Raw genomic sequence first — 20481 nt, forward strand, 5'->3', positions numbered from 1 at the left:
TAGCTTCTGGTAGTTGAGCAGAAATATGGGCTTCCCCAACACTATATAAAGGGCTCTAAGTGCAACATTCAAAGGGTCTTGACCAAATACTTGATCAAGAGTCTTTCGACACATACTTTTCAATACATTTATCCTAGCTTGATAGGTCATTTATCTTAACTTCATAGCTTCATTACCTTACCTTAGCTTTCATAGCTTACTTATCATATCTTCATAGCTTAGTTCTTTTAGCTTTTTAGCTTAGTTATCGTAGATTATCAATTGTACTTCATTTCCAATCAATGCAAGTCACAATTTTAGTCTAATTATCTTTGGCACCTATAAATTTGTTAAAAGTCATTTTCATTGGGACAAGATCCGAATCAATGACGGTTCCTCTTAGCCATACACAGTCATTGCTCTGTGTTAGAAGTTAGAAATATTTAACAATTCCTACACCTTGAACTAGGCACGCCTACATTTACTTAACAAACTTTTGTGTTCACACCTGCAGGACTGCGTGAGTAGCAATATAAATTTTTGAGTGCAAATAATAATATAAATTAATAAAAAAATTAGAAGTGTAATTTACCCTTCAAGAAATCATATAATAATCTCTGCAATTTTATCAAACAAGTTTTTGATGAAGAAAGAGTTTCATTATTTTGAAATTAATTTCGGATTCTATGACCAGCATAGCGATCTTATTAAACTTTCCGCTCTTATCAGCAACAATCTTAACTTATTATATGAGACACATCACCTAAAAATTCATTTATCACCTATTGATAAAATTAGGATGATTAGCAAACCTCGACACTGCATTTATTTTTTGATAATTACAAATTGTTATTTCAAATTTTCTCCCAATGGGATTAAACTAAATAAATAAGAATAAAGTAATGTTAGATAGCATTGGAGTGTTGTCATTTTAGTTTCTCCATTGTTTTTTTTTTTTTGATAACTTGTGTCCGAGTCAACTTGTGCGTATCTTGACAAATCTCACGGTCATGAAATTAACAACCGGATGAACCTCCAGTGATCCCTAGGGATAACTCAAACTCAATGGTATTTTAAAAGACAATTTATCTATTTTATTGAACTATTAATCTATCAAATACTGACTTAATTGCTTATAGTTAGTGAATATCTTGCAATTGACTGGCCATGCATTATCTTCTAATAATTATTTTTGTTGGACTACAATATAGTGACCTCATTAACTGCACATTACTTTTGTTTGGGAAGAAAGTTTCAATGGCATCATATTTATGCTATTTCCATTGTGTTAGAGTATCTTCAATGGGTTCTTTGAAAGACGTGTATTTGCTATTATAGTTAGTCTTGTCCTATTTTACTTTCTATAACGGGCTAGTTATTACATTAGTCATTTCAACAAATTTTTTACTAGTTCTTACATTAGTCATTTCAACAATTTTTTTACTAGCTGGCTACGTTTAGAGAGTCTTGAAAGACTCTTTAAATAATTTGAATAAATAAGTAAAAATAAATTGTAGTGTTAAAGCATATAAATAAAAAAGTATTTAGGCAAAATAAAGAGCATTCCTTTATTATACTATAACTAGTGAAAAATAAAGAGTAGTGTTTAACTTCATTATGTTTTTTTCAAAGAGACATTGTTTCCTATTATTTTAAAAAATAAAATTTTATCCAAATGATTTGTATTTTTAAGAATATCATTGTCACATCATCTATATTAATATATATGTATATATATTAGGTAGTCTCAGAATACAATGTGATATTACTTATGTGATCCTCCCAACAAATGTGAAACCACAAAATACACTTCACGGATCATTCTTTATTTATCGAGTACTTAATAAAAGTTCCTTCATATGGTCTCACCCATAATTGCTGAGAGCATAACATGAACAGTACCATAACGAACAACTAAATAATTATCCATTCTTATATGGTATTTTATACGAAACTTTTGTTTGTGGATCATACAATACATTTTTTCCCCAATATTTTTACTTTCGGGCATGTGGAATAGTTGGTAAAAAAAACTTGAGCCATTGGTTTTGATAAGGTAGAATATATTCTAGTATGTAAACACATAATAGCAGCTGCAATAATGACTCCATTTTGTTACCTTCAATTGTGAATTCATTCTAAAACCAATCAGACTTTTACTCTCATGCTTTTCTTGGTTTGTTTGTGTCTTTCTCTAAATCTGATATAATGTTGTTTCTTGCTTCCTTGTTTCCACAGGGAAACAATGCCTATAGGCGAAATCATTCTCGCTGCTTTTATTAAGGTGTTGTTTGAGAAGTTGGCCTCAATTGACCTACTGAACTTTGGTCATCGGGAGCAGGTTCATACCATCTTCAAGAGATGGAGTGGAGAATTAACTGAAATTCAGGCATTCTTGGATGATGCGGAGGAGAAACAAATAGAAAATAGAGCCGTGAAAATGTGGCTGGAGGAACTTACAGACCTAGCTTATGATCTGGATGACATACTGGACGAGTTTGCCACTGAAGCTTTGCAGCGTAAGTTAACAGCAGAGTCCCAAGCAGCTAGCACAAGCAAGAGCAAGCTACGAGCCATGATACCTACATGTTGTAAAGGATTCAGTCCAACAACACTTTTGTCCGATTTTATGAAGAGTTCCACATCCAAGATAGAGGAAATCACTACCAGATTGCAAAGTATTTTTGAAAGAGGAAGTCGACTTGGTTTATAAAACATTGTTGCAAGAGAATCTACTAAAGCATGGCGCAGACCACTCTCCACATCCTTGATACATGAACCTCGCATATGTGGCAGAGATAAGGAAAAAGATGAGATAATTGATTTTCTCCTAAGCAATGAGTCAAGTGATAGCAAAGTCGGCGTAATTCCCATTGTAGGTATGGGTGGGCTTGGCAAGACCACCCTTGCACAAATGGTGTACAATGATGAGGTGGTGAACAAGAATTTTGATTTGAAAGCATGGGTCTGTGTTTCTGATGAGTTCAATATTTTGAGAATCTCAAAAGCAATTCTTGAGTCTATTACTTCCAAGTCTTGTAAATTTAAAGACTTGAATCAAGTTCAAGTTCAGCTAAAGCAAAATTTGGTTGGAAAAAAGATTTTAATTGTTTTAGATGACATATGGGACAAGAAATACAATGATTGGAACGTTTTGAAGAGCCCCTTTAATGATGGAGCCCCAGGAAGTAAGATAATTGTAACAACTCGTGATAGAGATGTTGCATTGATTATGGGAACCGTTCAAAACTATTTGCTACAGCATCTATCAGATGATGATTGTTGGTCAGTATTTGAACAACATGCCTTTGGGAATAGAAGCTTGGATGCAAATCCAACTTTGGGGTTTATTGGTAGGAAAATTGTGAGAAAATGTAAAGGTTTGCCTTTGGCTGCTAGGACACTCGGTGGCCTTTTACGGTGCAAAGAAAGAGACGATGAGTGGGAAATTGTATTGAATAGCAAAATATGGGATTTAACAGAACAAGGTAATGAAATCCCCCCAGCTTTGAGATTAAGCTACCATCATCTCCCTTCACATTTGAAGCAGTGCTTTGCATATTGCTCTATACTGCCAAAGGACTATGAATTTGAGGAGATGGAGTTAGTCTTCTTGTGGATGGCAGAAGGCCTTCTTCAGCAACAAAACGGAGAGAAGCGAATGGAAGATTTAGGAGTTGAATACTTTCGGGAATTGCAGTCGAGGTCTTTTTTCCAACCATCAAGTAGTGGTGAAAGCTCGAATTTTGTGATGCATGACCTCATCAATGATTTAGCTCAGTCAGTTGCAGGATATACTTGTTTTAGATTGGAGGATAAATTGAAGGATCAGGAGCAACATAGAAAATTGAAGAGTGCTCGGCATTCATCTTACATGCAAAGCGACTTTGACACAATCAAAAAGTTTGAAACTTTTTACGAAGCCGAGAATGTAAGGACCTTCTTACCATTGTCCTTACATAAAAATATAGATTGTTATTTGACAAGCAAGGTTCCCCTTGATCTGTTGCCAAAGATGAAACGCTTAAGGGTGTTGAGCTTGAATAGATATCACGTTGGCGAACTTATTCCAAAATCAATTGGAGATTTGAAACATTTGCGATATCTTAACTTTTCCTACACCAGAATCAAAACAGTACCTGAATCATTAGGTACCCTATACAATCTACAAACTTTGATGCTAAAAGGTTGTTCAGAACTGAGGAAATTGCCTGCAGACATGGGAAACCTAATTAACCTACGTCATCTTGATATGATTGATTCAAATTCCTTAGAAGAAATGCCACGAGGAATTGGTAAGTTGACAAGTCTCCAAACACTATCCAATTTTATTGTTATGAAAGACAACAATGGGTCTCGGATAAGAGAGTTGGGGAACTTGATTCATCTTGGAGGGACACTTTGCATATCGGGTATAAAAAATGTGGTTGATCCTTCGGATGCAAGAGGGGTGTGTTTAAATGACAAGCAAGGTATAGATGTGCTAACAATGGAATGGAGTAGTGAGAGGTTGGATGGTGTACGAAATGAGATGGTTGAAACAGAAGTGCTTGACATATTAAAACCTCACGAGAAGTTGAAAGAGCTATACATTAGAGGCTACCATGGTATGAGTTTTCCAACTTGGATAGGAGATCCTTTGTTCTCCAATATGGTGTGCATGAAGTTACAAAATTGTAAAAATTGCACTTCCTTACCGCCACTTGGACAACTACCCTCTTTGAAAGACCTTCACATTGAACAAATGAGTGCGGTAAAGCATGTGGGTAGTGAGTTCTATGGACAGCATTGCGCCAAACCTTTTCCATTACTCGTGACACTTTGTTTTGAGAATATGACAGAATGGGAGGATTGGTACGTTTTTGGAATTGACAAGGAAGTTCAAACCTTCACTCGTGTTAGTAAGCTCTCCATCAAAGAATGTCCCAAACTTGTGGGAATGTTGCCGAGTAATCTTCCTTGCCTCAAAACTCTTGAGATTACAAATTGCCCGCAGTTGCTGGTTGAAACTTCTAGCCTTGTTCTCCCATCACTCACCTCCCTGTCCATGAGTGATGTTCGGCTTCCAAGCCTTCCAGTGCTCCTTGAGACATGTAACGTGCTTGAACCCAGTTCCCTTACTTGCTTGAATATTAGAAATGTTTCAATCACTGAGTCCCTATGCAATCCAAGCATAGATGATGAAGTGATGTTGGCAAATGCAATGTCTAAGCATCTGAGTTCAGTAACTTCCTTGAGCATTGAGAGGATTCAGAAACTTGCATTATTGCCAAAATGGCTTACCCAGGGGCTTAAAGGACTCAAAAAATTGAAGATTGATTGGTGTGAAGAACTCACATCACTGTGGCAGAATGAGGCGGGACTACAACACAGTCTCCTTGCCTTGCAATGTTTGGAAATTTGGTTTTGTCCGCAACTTGTTTCATTGTTTGAAGAAGACGATGATGTAGAAAACGAAGGGCAACATCAACAAGAGGGAGTGCCTTCCATGGTGAGACTTAAGTATCTATCTATAAGTGATTGTGAAAAGCTGGAGAAACTGCCACGGGGGCTACATACCTTCACTTCTGTTCGAGAGATGCATATCAGTGGGTGTCCAAGTCTGGTATCTTTTTCAGGGACAGGCCTTCCGCCTAGCCTAAGAGAACTTCAGATTTGTGATGGATGTAAGGCTCTGCGGTCCTTACCTGGGTGGACAGCACACGATTCTAATCTGGAGGAGCTGTTGATAGATGGGTGTGATAATCTGGAGTCCCTTCCGGAAGAATGGGTCCACCACCCCCCAACAAAACTGTCATCATTGATTATCAGCAATTGCAAAAAACTAGATTCGGTCCCTAGTTTATGCAACAACAGCCTCCTCGCTTCCCTTCAATATCTGGGGATAGAAAGTTGGCCTGCAGGAGGAGGAATCGTCTCCTCCTACATTCTAGAGAAAGGGAATTTCCTCACCAACCTCACTTATCTTGGAATCGCGAATATGAAGATTGGTAAGCCCCTATCAGAGTGGGGTTTGCACAGATTCTCCTCTCTTGAATGTCTCTATCTTGTAGGCCCAAGTAACGTGTCAGAAGAAGAAGAAGAAGAAGAAGAATATTATTCGGTGTCCAGCTTTCCAGTAGATGGGATGTTGCTGCCCACCTCTTTGACGCATCTGTGGATTTGGAATTTCCCAAATCTGGAGAAGATATCTTCTTCCATGGAGACCATTCAAAACCTCACCCATCTTCAATTCAGAGATTGCCCTAGGCTCGCATCTTTTCCCAAGCAAGGAGGGCTGCCTCCCTCGCTTTTGGAACTTGAATTCATAAATTGTCCAATAATGAAACGGAGGTGTGAAAAGGGGAAAGGCCAATATTGGCCCCTCATAGCTCCCATTCCTGCAGTCTTCATAGAAGGCAGATACATCTTTGAAGAGGAAAGGCCAATATGAGCAATCAAAACTAGCAGGTACTCAAAATTATTATTTTATTATTTTTATCAATGCTAACAGTGTCGCATCTCCTCATCTCATCACAACAGAGTCTGTGTATTACTTATAATATATATATATATATATAAAAAGAGACGGTTTGCTGCTTGTGGCTTGCCATTTTTTTTTATTTTGCTCTTAGTTTATTTTCAAATTGTTATTTTGCCCTTTAATTTGGTTGGTGAAATAATTTAAGTGTAATTACACAAATATTATTGGTCAATTATGCAACATAAATTTTTTATTTTTTAACAAATTATAAATACACCCACAAAATTTGTTTAAAATATGAATCAGTCCTATAATACTAGAAATTATAACTATCGTTTATTACAAATTTTAATTTAATACAATACTCAGGGAAAAAAAAAAAACTATTCTCCAATACAATAATAAATTATCAAAATTGTTTATTAAAAACTATTTCTCATATCATTAAAAACTATTAATTTTCTAAATGATTTATTTATTAACAAAATGGTTAACTGAAAAATATTTTTTATACCATTAAAAATTATTAATTTACTTAATGATTTACTTATTAATAAAATTGGTTATTTGTTATGCAAGTATGATTTATGTATTAATAAAATTAGTCGTTTATATATACATGTATTTTCTTCTGCTTCATTATTAGTTCAGTGAAATATCTTAGTAGTTTTTTTAGATGGGAGAATTATCTTAGTATTTATTTTATATTTATGTGTTGAAAAAAGTTACCCACAAAATTTTTTTTTATAATAAATTCGGAAGAAATGTTAAAGTCTTATAAATTCACCAAAAATAATATGGTAATAGAATTAGAGTCTACATCACTAAGTGTATAACAAATCAAAAAATAATACATATCATACCACATAATTTTATCATATATATAATGATTTATTCTATTCAATTTCATAGAACAATATTTTAATTTTTAAAAAATTATCAAAATTCAAAACTTAAATATATTTAAGTTATCAAAACTTATATATATATATATATAAGAGCAGGTTGGGCTTTGTTTTTTTATTTTATTTTTATTTTTATTTTTTATCATTACAGTTTTCCCTTCTAAATGTAAAAAAATCGCAAAGAAAACATTGAATTTGAAGGGTTGAAATTGAAAAAAAATAAAAAAAGAAGTATTTGGGATGATTTTTTTTTTCCATCAAATTTGATAAAAAGAAAAAATTGGGATAAGAGAGGAATTTGTTAAAAGATTTTGATGTAAGGATTGGAGTATTTCATATCAAATCAAAAGAGCCGGTTTTATTCAAATTTGGGATCAAAGTAGATGAAAAATTTGGTGAAGAATTGGAGATGTTCTAACTTGATAAAGGTTGAAGATGAAGAGGCCAAATTAATTTCTTAAACATATATATATATATATATATATATATATATTATTGAAAAACAAGGGAATTCCATTCCAAGTGTTCTCAGTGTTGGTCTCTTGCCAACCAACCATTGCATTCTTCTTCATAGAGGGGTTTTGGGTCTATTTATTTTTAGTTCGGAAATTAAGGTGGTTTTGTATACTGCCTATTTTTTTTCTTTATTATCCCTTCCTCTTGTTTATTTATTGATTGTAATGATTCACATTATTATTCATAAACTCTTTTTGTTTTCTGATAAAAAATATAAATTATATTGCAAAATGGTAATTTGTTTTCTCACTTTAACACCCAGACATAATCAGGATCACATGCCCAATCACAATAATCAACCATATCTTTCTTTTTCTATTTTAATTTTTGGGGCGGAGCATCGGTTACTTACCTGGAATTTATGTATTTTCACCATGTATAATTGGTGTCTTTTTGCTTCGTCTACATATGTTGTTTGATCTCCATTTTGTGGTAGTCACTGACCCAATTACTTTTCAATTTTCAGCAATTATTATTATTTTCCCTGTGGTGTTTTCAGGTTTTAGTAAAAGTTGTTCAAGGTGTAAGTTTCGGTAGATGCTTGTCAAATGTTTATTTGTGATTGTTGTTATTGTTTTCATTTCCTGGTTCAATACATTCATTTATCTGCTTTGCCCCAGCTACCGCTATTCTTGGGAAACCAAAAGAGCTACTAAAGGATGGCATCAACTCTTTCAATAATTTTCTGTTGCATCTTGTTGAAGACCCAAAGAATGCAGTGGCTTGATGATTCGGTATTGTTGTTGTTGTTTCCTTGCTTCTGGTAGTGTTGCTTTTTCTTTTTCTTTTTTTGCTTTTTGGTAAACCGGGTTGCTTCTTTTATCATACTGTATTTTCTGTTGTTGCTTTTGTACGTGTCATATATAAAAGCTCAGTGGTAAATTGGCTGGTTTATGCTGATGCTACTGTTGTTGCTTCTTTGGCTTTCTAGACTTTCTATGCAGCTATTGCTATTTTCTCATGGTCTTTATGTTGTATCTGTTGTACATATGTTCATGTCAGATGTAAACAAGGCCTAGATTGGCTAAATGGTATTGTCCTCATCTTTTGCTTGCTTTAGACAATTCCCATCCTTGTTTGTATTGCCCATGTATGCTCCTTGTACTATGTATTTACTTTTGATCTTTGGTTTATATTGACTTCCCAAAAAAAATTAAGTTTTGTTCATCAAATAATCTAAGTGTTGAAATTTGATTCGTTTTGGTTGGCTTCAGTTACACTTAGCAGCTTTTCACATTTTGCAGCAATGATTGCTAGATGTCCTTTTTAGGTTATTCAACTGAGTTTTTCCGAGAGAGAGAGTGAGTGAAGGAGCAAACTAAAGATTGAAGTATCTAAGACTTACAAGTTCTGCTAAGGTGATGTCCACCTAGAGAATTTTTTTTCTAAAATGAGATGGGTGAGAAGATTTCACCTTCTAAACTCAATCATATGAACAAAGTTACTGCATAAATTAGTAATTTTGTGCCTGAAATGGCAAAGGAAAGTAGAGAACACTTTATAATCTTTCAACAACCTGCTCAGCCCTGCCTACCATAAGTTTAATGCAAGTCTTTTTGTCAAAACAAATCAAGCCAATAAAAATTGAATATTAACCCTGTGACTATAATTACAGTGAGCATAATCTCATATGATGAAAGATTCATTACATAGATTTATGATTCTGGGTAGTTCTAATCTAAAAATTAAGAATGAAGCTCTCTTGATTAAGTGGTGGTGGAGGTTTGCATCTGAGCCAAATCCCCTTTGGAAAAGAGTGATTTTTGTAAAGTGTAATTGGACAACAAGAGATGGGATATTTCATAATTTCATTGCTTAAAGGATAATGCAGTTTTTTTTTTTTTTTCTCTTCTTCTGAACATGTCCCCATTAATGTGCTACTGAAATTGGGGAAATGGAATGAGATTTCTCTTTTTGTTTGATAAATGGGTGTCTGATGTAACAAAGATGGTCTCATTAATGATTTCATAACATGTGTACCTCACATAGGAAGACTTTGTTTGTATGGGACGAGGTGGAGGAATGCCATCATAGGTTATTGAAATGCTGCCACAGATTGATCAACTTAATGCCAATCAATGGATCAATTAATTTGGAGGGGTGATCCATTAGGTAACTTCTCAGTAAAATCTTTACATAACCTGTTTGCCTCATCTGGAGGTTGTATTATTCCTACAACAGAGTTTATATGGCAAAGCATTGCCCCCTTTAGAATTGTTGTTTTTTGGTTAAAATGAATGGTCTAGATGAATCCTGTTCTGGGCTCTGATATATTTGCCGGAATGAGTCAGAGTCAATTGCATCATCTCTTGTTACTTTGTAGGAGATCTTGGAAATTTGGGGTGATTGTTTGTCTTGGTGGGTAATGAAATGGGTTGTTCCTCATCGGTTAACGCCTTGATTTGTGGTTTGGATTCAAATTCAAGAATGTCAAAAAGCTCTTATGGGAGGCTAAACCCATCCATGACAATTTTTTGGACCATCTGGAAAACCAGAAATAATAACCTTGTCTTTAATAATGGTGAAGCTTCTTAGGAAAATGTCTTGGAGTTAATTAAAGAGAAAGTTGCAACTTGGCTAAAAGCTCATTGAATTATCCCTTGCTATACAGTTGCTGATTTAATCTTAAAGATGAAAGAAGTCAAACACCTACACTTCCCTTTAAAAGGTGAGGGACTTTTGTGCTTTGCTGGGTTAGGCAACTGTGGATTTTCAAGTATTCTTTTGACATGGCTCTGCTCTCTTCCTCTTTGTTCTTAGTGGTGTAAATGGTGATTCAGCTTTGGATGATGAAAGGGATTGATTCGACTTGGAAGATGGATGAGTTCATATGGCAGGATTGCATTCTTGGTCACTGTTCTGCCTCAGTTTGGCTGGTGTAGGCAGTTGAGTCCTCATTGTTTATGTTTTTCAGCTTTGTTATCCTAGTTGGTGTCTTGCTGTCTTTTTTTTTTTTTTTTTTTTTTTTGGAGTGGATCCTAACATTATGAAAAGTTGTCTAGTTGCTGCTACAATCTTGGTCATTGTTTTGCATCCATCTTAGTAGGTGTTTTAGGGGTTGTTGGCCTTTGGCTTAAGCATATGATTGGCTGGCTTAGTAGCATGAGTCACCTAGTTGGGATTTTTTTTTTTTTTTTGTAATGATGCTCTCTTAAAAAAAGAAAAAGAAAAGGGCATTACCCTAGTGTCATTAGACATCCAGAATTTTGAAATTTGAGTTTCAATAAATTTCATCGTGCTTCAATTTTGTGAAATGGTTGTTTAATTGGACTTAAATTTGTCAAATGATGGACACATTGATGTTTTGAACATATTAACTAATGAGTAGTGATAGAAACATATGTAGATACAATTCTTGAAAAACTTTCACCTTTGAGCAGTTTTCACCCATAAATTGGTAAATTATCCAAAAACATCCATAAATTGGTAAATTGCTGTTCTTCAATTAATGGAAAGGAATTTGTTAATTTCTATATCTTTTAATGAGAATATTTTGTGTTGAGAGATCCAAGGGGTCACCTCTCCTGCTATCATCCATTTCTATACCTTTGAACACTCAGCAAGTTAGTTTAAAACCACTCTAAAAACTTTCACTTTTATGCCTTTTTGCATATTTTCCTACATTCTAGGTTGCATTCATTTCTGTCAGTAGGTAGAAAAGACAGATTGGCAGTTTGGAAACTGTCCAGAGTTGAACCTGTAACTGCCTGGGCAGTTTAGAAATGAATCTGTCTGAAAGTTCAAACAGTTTTGGACTGTTTAATCTGTTTGGATTTTAGACTGGAAATGGACAGAAAGTCAATTCAATTTTTTGGCTTAAAATTTGAATTTTATTTCATTAAAAATTCAAATAAATTAATATTAGAACTGACCCACAACCCACACCCGGACGGATGGCGGTGGCATGCGCGTGTGGTGGTTTGGGCTAAGGTTCATTTTGTCCATAACTCCTCCCTTCTACAAACTTGGGGTGTCCCTTGGGGCCCAACCCAAGTGTTGTAGTCTAGAGCTTATATACACAAAAAAGCTCTCTTAAAGTTTCAACGTGGGATAACCCATTTCAAGGAAACCCACATTTACTTCCTTAAATTTCCTATTCCACGAATCCGAAAACGACGTTAACTTTCCATTCACTCATAAATGGTTTTGATGAACCGTCTTCACCGTGTGACTTGCCACGCGGTAAGGAACACGTCACCTCTTCGAACCCGCCCCAAAAGATGTTCGGAGCCTACTCAATTTTAGGCTCAAAGATGACCCAAAATAAGCCTTTATAAACCAATTTTTCCAACACGTATAAATGCGTAAGTTTTCCTGCCCTGGATTAGCTTCTCTCTTCTATTTTATTCTATTTATTATTATCATAATATATGTCAATATATAGTGAGGGAGGTGTATACATTATACATGCAAGTGTCTAGTTTTATAGAGTGTCGCTGCATATTTTATGGGTGCTCAATTTCCGTAGTTCATAATTCGTTGTTGTTGTTGTTGTTGAACGTTGTGTTTATAATTTTTAGTTGGTTACATATGTGTGTCCACTCTGTAGACACCAATTTGTAGTAGCACAGATATGAAAGAGCAATTTTCCTAAAAACGATCATATATTTTTGTTTTGGAATAGAAAACGATAAGTTGGTACTGGCAATTTGGTTAAGAACTTAAAAGGAAAAAATAAAAATATGAAAAAAAATGTGAACAATATATAAATTATTATTTTTTAATTTCTTTTTAAATATTTTAATCATTTTTTAAAAATTTTTTAGATCCATTTAAAATACACTTAAAAAGTATAAAAATTATATAATTTTTTTCAAATTCATTGAATACAAGAAAAAAATATAAAAATTCAATATATTTTCGTATTTTTTTATATTCAATAATTTTTTTACAAAGTTTTGTACTTTTTAAATGTATTTAAATTAAGTGGATCTAAAAAATTTATAAAAAAAATTTAAATGTTAAAAAAAATCACTAAAAAAATATATATATATATGAATTAAAATTTTTGAAAATATTTTTAAACCAAAGAGATTTTTTTTCACAGTGAAATGTTGATTGTATTCCAAACACAGTGTTTGAAAATAAAAGATGTGTAAAAATTTGCACCTGTGTGTCATTCAACAAATGAAACCTTACACTGGACGACTTCACATGGGAGGTAATAGGTTCCATGGCTCATCAAGCTATCAAAATTCTTCATAAAAGATGTATTTATATTATCAATATTTTAGTTAATATAGATTAATCTCATTAAAAAATTAAGGATCCCATCAAATAGAAATTCACGCCTATTTAAGATCCACTGCAAATTCACTCTGTTTGGTTAATAGTTTTTAAATTTTTTATTTTTTATTTTTTTTTGTCTTTAGTTAGCTTTTAAAATTTTTAAGTAATTTTTTATTTTCTAGATTCACTTAATCTAAATACATTTAAATGTAAAATATTTGTAAAAAATTCACTAAATACAAAACATTACAAAAATTCAATACTTTTTCATTTTTTTGGTTTTTATTGAATTTTTTTTTAAAAAAAATCACAAATATTTTACTTTATTTTTTAAGTGCATCTAAAAAAATTAACGAAAATATAAAAAAATTTAAAGACAATAAAACATAAAAAACAAAAAAAACTTGAGCAGTTTTTAAAAACTCAAAATCAAAAAGAGTGAATATTGTTTAGTTTATTTATAAATCATAAATTTTTAATTTTCTCAATTTAGACTCTAAACTTTTAATTTTCAATCTAAACTATTTATCTATTTTTATTAATTAAAATTAATAGAAAAAATAATATTTTAGTCATTAAATTGAATGAAAAATATAAATTGACTAAAATGTTATTTTTCCGTCATTTTATGTATTTATATATTGAGGTTAATGACTAAAATATTAGTATTATTCCCGATAATAGAAAACTAATTATATAAAATAAAATAGTGAAGATAAAACGATCTTATTTTTAATTCTTAAAGAAAACACAAGACTGGAAAATAAATTACAACATTAGAACATATTACAAGATGGATTCACATGGAAATACAAAAATAATATGCAAGAAATAGATTAAATCTAAAAGTTTAAAGAATAAAAGATAAGGAATGCAAATGTGGTAAATATAGTTTTCTTAAAACTAATTCGCTACCTCGCCAATGGGTGCTAAAGGAACACCGGTGTCTGTTTCTTAGAATATAACAGTCAAAACCAGCTAATGCAGAAACATCTTTTGGACAGTTTCAGCGAACCTGACAATGACAGCACTCTTTCATTAACAAAAACCAAAGAAGGGGCTAACAAAAAAGAGATAGGAAAGTTTCTTTAAATTTTTCTTTGATGTAAGAAACATCTCCAACTTCATCTAAAAGATCACCATTCTCCATACAAAAAATAATAATAATAATAAAAAAAAAAAATTCTCTAAAAACATCCTACTAAGTTGGAGGGAAAAGACTTTTATTTATATAAGTAGGGGAGTCTTTAGCCGTGAAGTCAATCATCATGAGAGCAATCAAAATGCCATTAACCAAGGCAATGAACTCTAGCTATTAGAGCTAGAGTTGCAAAGGTTAAAAACTCATGACTACTAATATGGTCATCAACTCCATCATCAAAATATGAGAGTTACAATAATTTAAATCCCTCGTGCACTTAATATATACAAATAAATATTTATATAATGCTATTTGAATAAATCCACCAGATGGGTCGCAAAACGGATACGGATGTTTTGTTATAATCCGATCCAAGTCCAATCTCAAACACATACACAAGCTAAGTCCAACACAGCACAACTCAACTCAAGCTCAAAACTAAGCCCAAGTCCAAATCCAAGACCAAACCCAACACATGCCTAAGCCCAACATTTATTGATACTCACTTTATGAGACAACTCTCATTTACAATCCAATGGTTTTGGCTCATTATTTTCGTATTGTAATCTTCTTACTTAAGAGAATACAAACTCACTCGAATCCACCTCAACCGGCGGTTGAGTCCCACTTTAATCTTGAATTAAAGTTACCAAAAATATTATTTTCCAACATAAAATACCATTTTTTCCGTCTATTTTATTTAATGAAAATAACTATGGTTTAGATTGGAAATAAATAAATAAATAAATAATTTAGTCTTTAAATTGAGAAAATTAAAAATTCAAAGTTATTTTGTTACAAAAGCCAAAACCTAAGGGTGTGTTTGGTAACGTTTACGTTTTCAGTTTATATTTACAAAAATTTTATAAACTAGTTTTTGTTTATTTTTTATTTATTTTTGGAAAAACATAAACTATAAACGTGTTTGGTAATTGACAAATTGTTTAAAAAATTTTAAAAATATAAAAAAGAGTAAGAAATGGCAAGTGGTGGCAAGTGGTGGCGGAAGACAGTGGTGGAAAGTGGTAACGGTGGGTGGTGGGTAGCTGGTGGTGGGTGGTGGTGGTGGTGGTGGTGGTGGGTGGGTGACGGTGGCGGGTGGTAGCGAGTGGGTGGTGGTGGTGGTGGTGGCGGGTGGTGGGTGGTGGTGGCAGGTGGGTGGCGGATAGTGGTAGCGGGTGGGTGGTGGTGGCTTGTAGGTGGCGGGTGGTGGGTGGGTGGGTGACGGTGGCGGGTAGTGGGTGGTGTCGAGTGAGTGGTGGTGGTGGTGGTGGCGGTGGCGGGTGGTGGTGGTGGTGGTGGGTGGGTGGGTAACGGTGGCGAGTGGTCGGTGGTAGCGAGTGGGTGGTGGTGGTGGTGGCAGGTGGGTGGCGGGTGGGTGGTAGGTGATGGTGGTGGTGGTGGTGGGTGGTGGGTGGTGGGTAGTGGTGGTGGTGGTAGTGGGTGGTGGGTGGTGGTGGTGGTGGTGGTGGTGGTGGTAGGTGGTGGTGGTGGTGGTGGGTGGTGGGTGGGTGCCGGGTGGGTGGTGGTGGCGGGTGGGTGGCAGGTGGCTGGTGGTGGATGGTGGTGGCAGGTGGGTGGTAAGTGGTGGTGGCAAGTAGGTGGCGGGTGGTGGTGGTGGTGGTGGGCGGTAGATGGTAAATTTGTTTCTCACAACTAGTGTCAATAGATGGTCTCTCAATTGCTATATGTTTTGTAACTCAACATGAATATAAGAAAATATATTTATTTATATATGTTTTTCATATTATTTTCCACCATTCATGTCAATAGAAATTAATATTATAGTTCGTATCTTCTTTTTAAATTTTTTGTCTTTAGTAAACTTTTTAAAATTTTAAAGCAATTTTTTTATTTTTTATTTTTTAAATTCACTTAATCTAAATACATTTAAATGTGAAATATTTGTAAAAAATTCACTAAATACAAAAAATTACAAAAATTCAATATTTTTTAATTTTTTTTTTGGTTTTTATTGATTTTTTTTATAAAAAAAATTCACAAATATTTTACTTTATCTTTTTAAGTGCATCTAAAAAAAAGTAACTAAAATATAAAAAAATTTAAAGACAACAAAACATAAAAAACAAAAAACTTGAGCAGTTTTTAAAAACACAAAATCAAAAAGAGAATATTGTTTATTTTTTTTTTTTATTTATTTATTTTTTTTTTGTTCTCCTTATAAAATTTGTAAAAATTAAGCTTATAGAGTGACGCTATCTATAAAAATTTATGTTGTCACTACTGCCTCACACTATTTTTGTATACTTTGCTTTAGTTGTGTTTTCTCCTAAGCAAGAAATAAATAGAAAAATGGCAAAATTTTGTTAGTTTCTATGCGTTCTTAATTAATGGAAAACCAATCTACATGGACAAAATTAAAAAGGACAATTATTAAAAAAAATTTAGAATTTAAGTTTGATAATAAAATAAATCATAAATTTTTAATTTTCTCAATTTGGACTCTAAACTTTTAATTTTCAATCTAAACTATTTGTCTATTTTTATTAATTAAAATTAATAGAAAAAATAATATTTTAGTCATTAAACTGAATGAAAAATATACATGGCCTAAAATGTTATTTTTCCGTCATTTTATGTATATATATTGAGGTTAATGACTAAAATGTTACTATTTTTTTTTTCTAATAATAGAAAACTAAATTGTATAAAATAAAATAGTGAAAATAAAACGATCTTATTTTTAATTCTCAAAGAAAACACAAGACTGGAAAATAAATCACAACATTAGAACATATTAGAAGATGGATTCACATGGACATACAAAAATAATATACAAGAAATAGATTAAATCTAAAAGTTTAAAGAACAAAAGATAAGGAATGCAAATCAAAACCTGTGGTATGTACAGTTTTCTTAAAATAAATTCGCTACCTCGCCAATATGTACAGTTTTCTTAGGATACAATGGTCGAAACTAGCTAATGCAGAAACATCTTTTGGATAGTTTCGGCGAACTTGACAATGTCAACACTCTTTCATTAACAAAAACCAAAGAAGGAGCTAACAAAGAAGAGATAGGAAAATTTCTTTGAATTTTTCTTTGATGTAAGAAACATCTCCAACTTCATCTAAAAGATCACCATTCTCCATATAAAAAAAATAAAAATAAATAAATAAATAATCTCTAAAAACATTCTACTAAGTTGAAGGGGAAAGATTTCTACAAGTAGGGAAGTCTGTAATCATGAAGTCTATCATCACGAGGGCAATCAAAATGCCATTAACCAAGGCCATCAACTCTAGCTATTAGAGTTAGAGTTACATAGGTTAAAAACTCATGACAACTGCCATCAACTCCATCATGAAAAGATGAGAGTTACAATAGTCTAAATCTCTCATGCACTTAATATATACAAATAAATATTATATAATGTTATTTGAATAAATCAACCAGATGGGTTGTAAAACGGATACAGATGTTGGGTCATAATCCGATCCAAGCCCAATCTCAAACACATGCACAAGTTAAGTCCAACACAGCACAACTCAACTCAAGCTCAAAACTAAGTCCAAGACCAAACCCAACACATGCCCAAGCTTAGGCCCAATCCAAACTAAGACAAAATTTAAATCTAAGCCCAACTTTTATTGATACCCACTTTATGAGACAACTCTCATTTACAATCCAATGGTTTCGGCTCATTATTTTCATATTGTAACTTTCTCACTTAAGAGAATACAAACTCACTCGTACCCACCTCAACCGGAGATTGGGTCCCACTTTAATCTCGAATTAAAGTTGCAAAAAATATTATTTTCCAACATAAAATACCATTTTTTCCCGTCTATTTTATTTAATGAAAATAGCTATGGTTTAGATTGAAAAATAAAAAATAAAAAAATTGTGGTTAAATTGAGAAAATAAAAAATTCAAAGTTATTTTGTTACAAAAGCCAAAACCTAAGTTTTTTTTATCTTCGTAGTTTAACCAAATTAAAAATTACATTGAATCTCACTTTGATTCCTTATTTTTGTAAGAATAAAGCTACATGCACCAATTTGTATACCAATTAGTGAACTAACGGATGATATAACATAATTTTAGGGACTTTAGATCTTTATAGTTTGTATAATGGATGGGGTCTATAGTTTTAAAGTGGTAATATCATAGTATATGTTGATACATTAATTAATATGCCAATTGATACATATAACATTACTATTTTTTTAATTGTAACAAGTACCCTCTTTATACTTCCGGTCAAGTTTGAATGTCATCTATTTTGAAGAGATAGAACAAATGGTGGAGAGTAGTAGGAAGGGGTGGTTGGTGGTGATGAGTTTTAAAAATATAACAGAAAAAGAAAACAATGTGAAAAAAAAGAAGTAGAAAAGTAGAAAAATTTGGAGGGGGGGTTTTGGGGGAATTAAGATAGTGTTTGGTAGAGTTTTAGAATTATGATTTGAGAATAAAGTTGTATTTTGAATTTGTAAGTGTTGAAATTATGATTTGAAAAAAAAAAAAATTTTGTTTGGTTATGAGTTTTGAATTTTTGATGTGACATAATTGAGAAAAGTTGTTTGGATATGAGTTCTGAAAAGAGTTTTCAAAACTTAATTGAAAAATTTATAACTCATAGCTAAACAATCAACTCAAAACTCTACTGAAAATTTTAATCAACACTCATATCCAAACTTTTTTTAAAATTTAATTCAAAAAAATAATTTGTCAATTTGGTCTACAAAACTAATTTCTATGCTTAAAAAATATTAAAAACAAATATAATATATTTTTTTTCTTCCAAATAACAGGTGGTGATTGGTAATTGAAAAAAAAAAGAAAAAGTATTGTGTCGGTCAATTGGCCGGACATTCAGGAGGATGTCCGGGCAGACGACTGGGTATATCAAAAATTCAAAATTTGTCTGCTTTACCACACATGTTTTCGAAATTAATTTGGAATCATGATTTGAAAACTCAAACCAAGCATAGCATTAGAATGTAAGGGTGTAATTAATTTTTGAAAACTCTATCAAACACAACCTAAATTTTTGTAATATGACCAAAAATGTAAATGGTGATTACAATTAAAAAAAATAAGAGATTAAAGTGAGATTTCATGTAAATTGCAAAGATACAAAGGGGAATTTAGCCTAATTTATCTTAATGAATTTAATACCAAATAGAATTACCACATTGGAAGTTGAGTGAACATATAAAAGGTTGGCGTAACAAAAAAATATCGTAACTAAGCCACAAACTTTTGTTACATGAATTACAAAATTTTATACATTTTATTAGGTTAATTTGTGGCGAGATTACGTATTTTATAGTTGATATTACAAAATTTTAAAATAAAATTACGTTCATTTATAATAAAGTGAATATGATACACACCATTAGAAGAGTACATCCGGAAGATTTCTCCCTTTAATACTCACTATTAAGCTTAATAAACACACTAGAATACACTCCAAGTCTTAGAATTTATGTTGTAAAGTCAAGACAAGGATTTAAAGCTCACAAGGATCAACTTTTGGAATCAAAAATCAAAGGGAAAGGATAGGGAACACCCCCGGCAGCAAATGCAAAAATGTGTTCTGCACTTCAAAATAATCCCACACCATGTATAAATAGGTCCATCAGTCATCCTAGTTTAATCCTTAAGTTGAACCTTCAATCAATGATCCACATTCAACTTTAAATAAGACAAAACAATCTCAACTACACACAAAAATTCAGATTGTTTAATATCGAATTATATAATTGTAAAAATGATTAGCACACTGTTCAGAGTAACTATCGTGGTTTGCATGGCCAAAACATGTAACGCCAACACATGATTTTAATATTCTCAACAGTATCTCCCAAGTCACGAAATTGAATTCTCCTAAAAATATCTTCATTTTTGTATAAATTTCTACAGTTTTTGGAGTCCAAATGTACAATTATTTTAATCTCCAAAATAATTAAGTGATTGCATGACTCCACATCTATATCCATGGGATTCAAAACATAAAATTTAACAATTCAAATAAAATATAACAAAAAAAAATTGTTTCTCACAACTAGTGTCAATAGATTGTCTCTCAATTGCTATATGTTTTGTAACATGAATATAAGAAAATATATTTATTTATATATGTTTTTCATATTATTTTCTACCTTTCATGTCAATAGAAATTGATATTATAGTTCATATCTTCTTTTTAAAATTTTTGTTAATATATATTTACCTCTCTTGTATTAGAATATTATCCTAGGTCTATCCTTGATTGGACTTAA

General features: G+C 32.5%; 2 protein-coding genes across 3 annotated transcripts in view; both read left to right on the forward strand.

The window, feature by feature from the left end:
• LOC114273806 (putative disease resistance RPP13-like protein 1) overlaps positions 1–20481 on the forward strand; it is a 43254-nt gene that overhangs the window by 13695 nt on the left and 9078 nt on the right. The window contains exons 2-3 of one of the 2 annotated variants that reach the window (XM_082915781.1): positions 2218–6429; positions 8484–8950. In XM_082915781.1, the coding sequence (XP_082771907.1) occupies positions 2861–6412 (3552 nt within the window). In that variant the 5' untranslated portion in view covers positions 2218–2860 and the 3' untranslated portion in view covers positions 6413–6429; positions 8484–8950. Of the gene's footprint in view, positions 1–1433; positions 6430–8483; positions 8951–20481 lie in introns of those variants that run through there. The other variant, XR_014361767.1, reaches the window with a different exon arrangement.
• LOC114273805 (putative disease resistance RPP13-like protein 1) lies at positions 2225–2692 on the forward strand. The gene has a single exon (XM_028215625.2). It carries the CDS (start codon positions 2225–2227, stop codon positions 2690–2692), a length of 468 nt encoding a protein of 155 aa, XP_028071426.2.

The sequence above is a fragment of the Camellia sinensis genome, chromosome 2 (assembly GCF_055761805.1).
Source record: "Camellia sinensis isolate YWXY chromosome 2, ASM5576180v1, whole genome shotgun sequence".
Taxonomy (NCBI): Eukaryota; Viridiplantae; Streptophyta; class Magnoliopsida; order Ericales; family Theaceae; genus Camellia; species Camellia sinensis.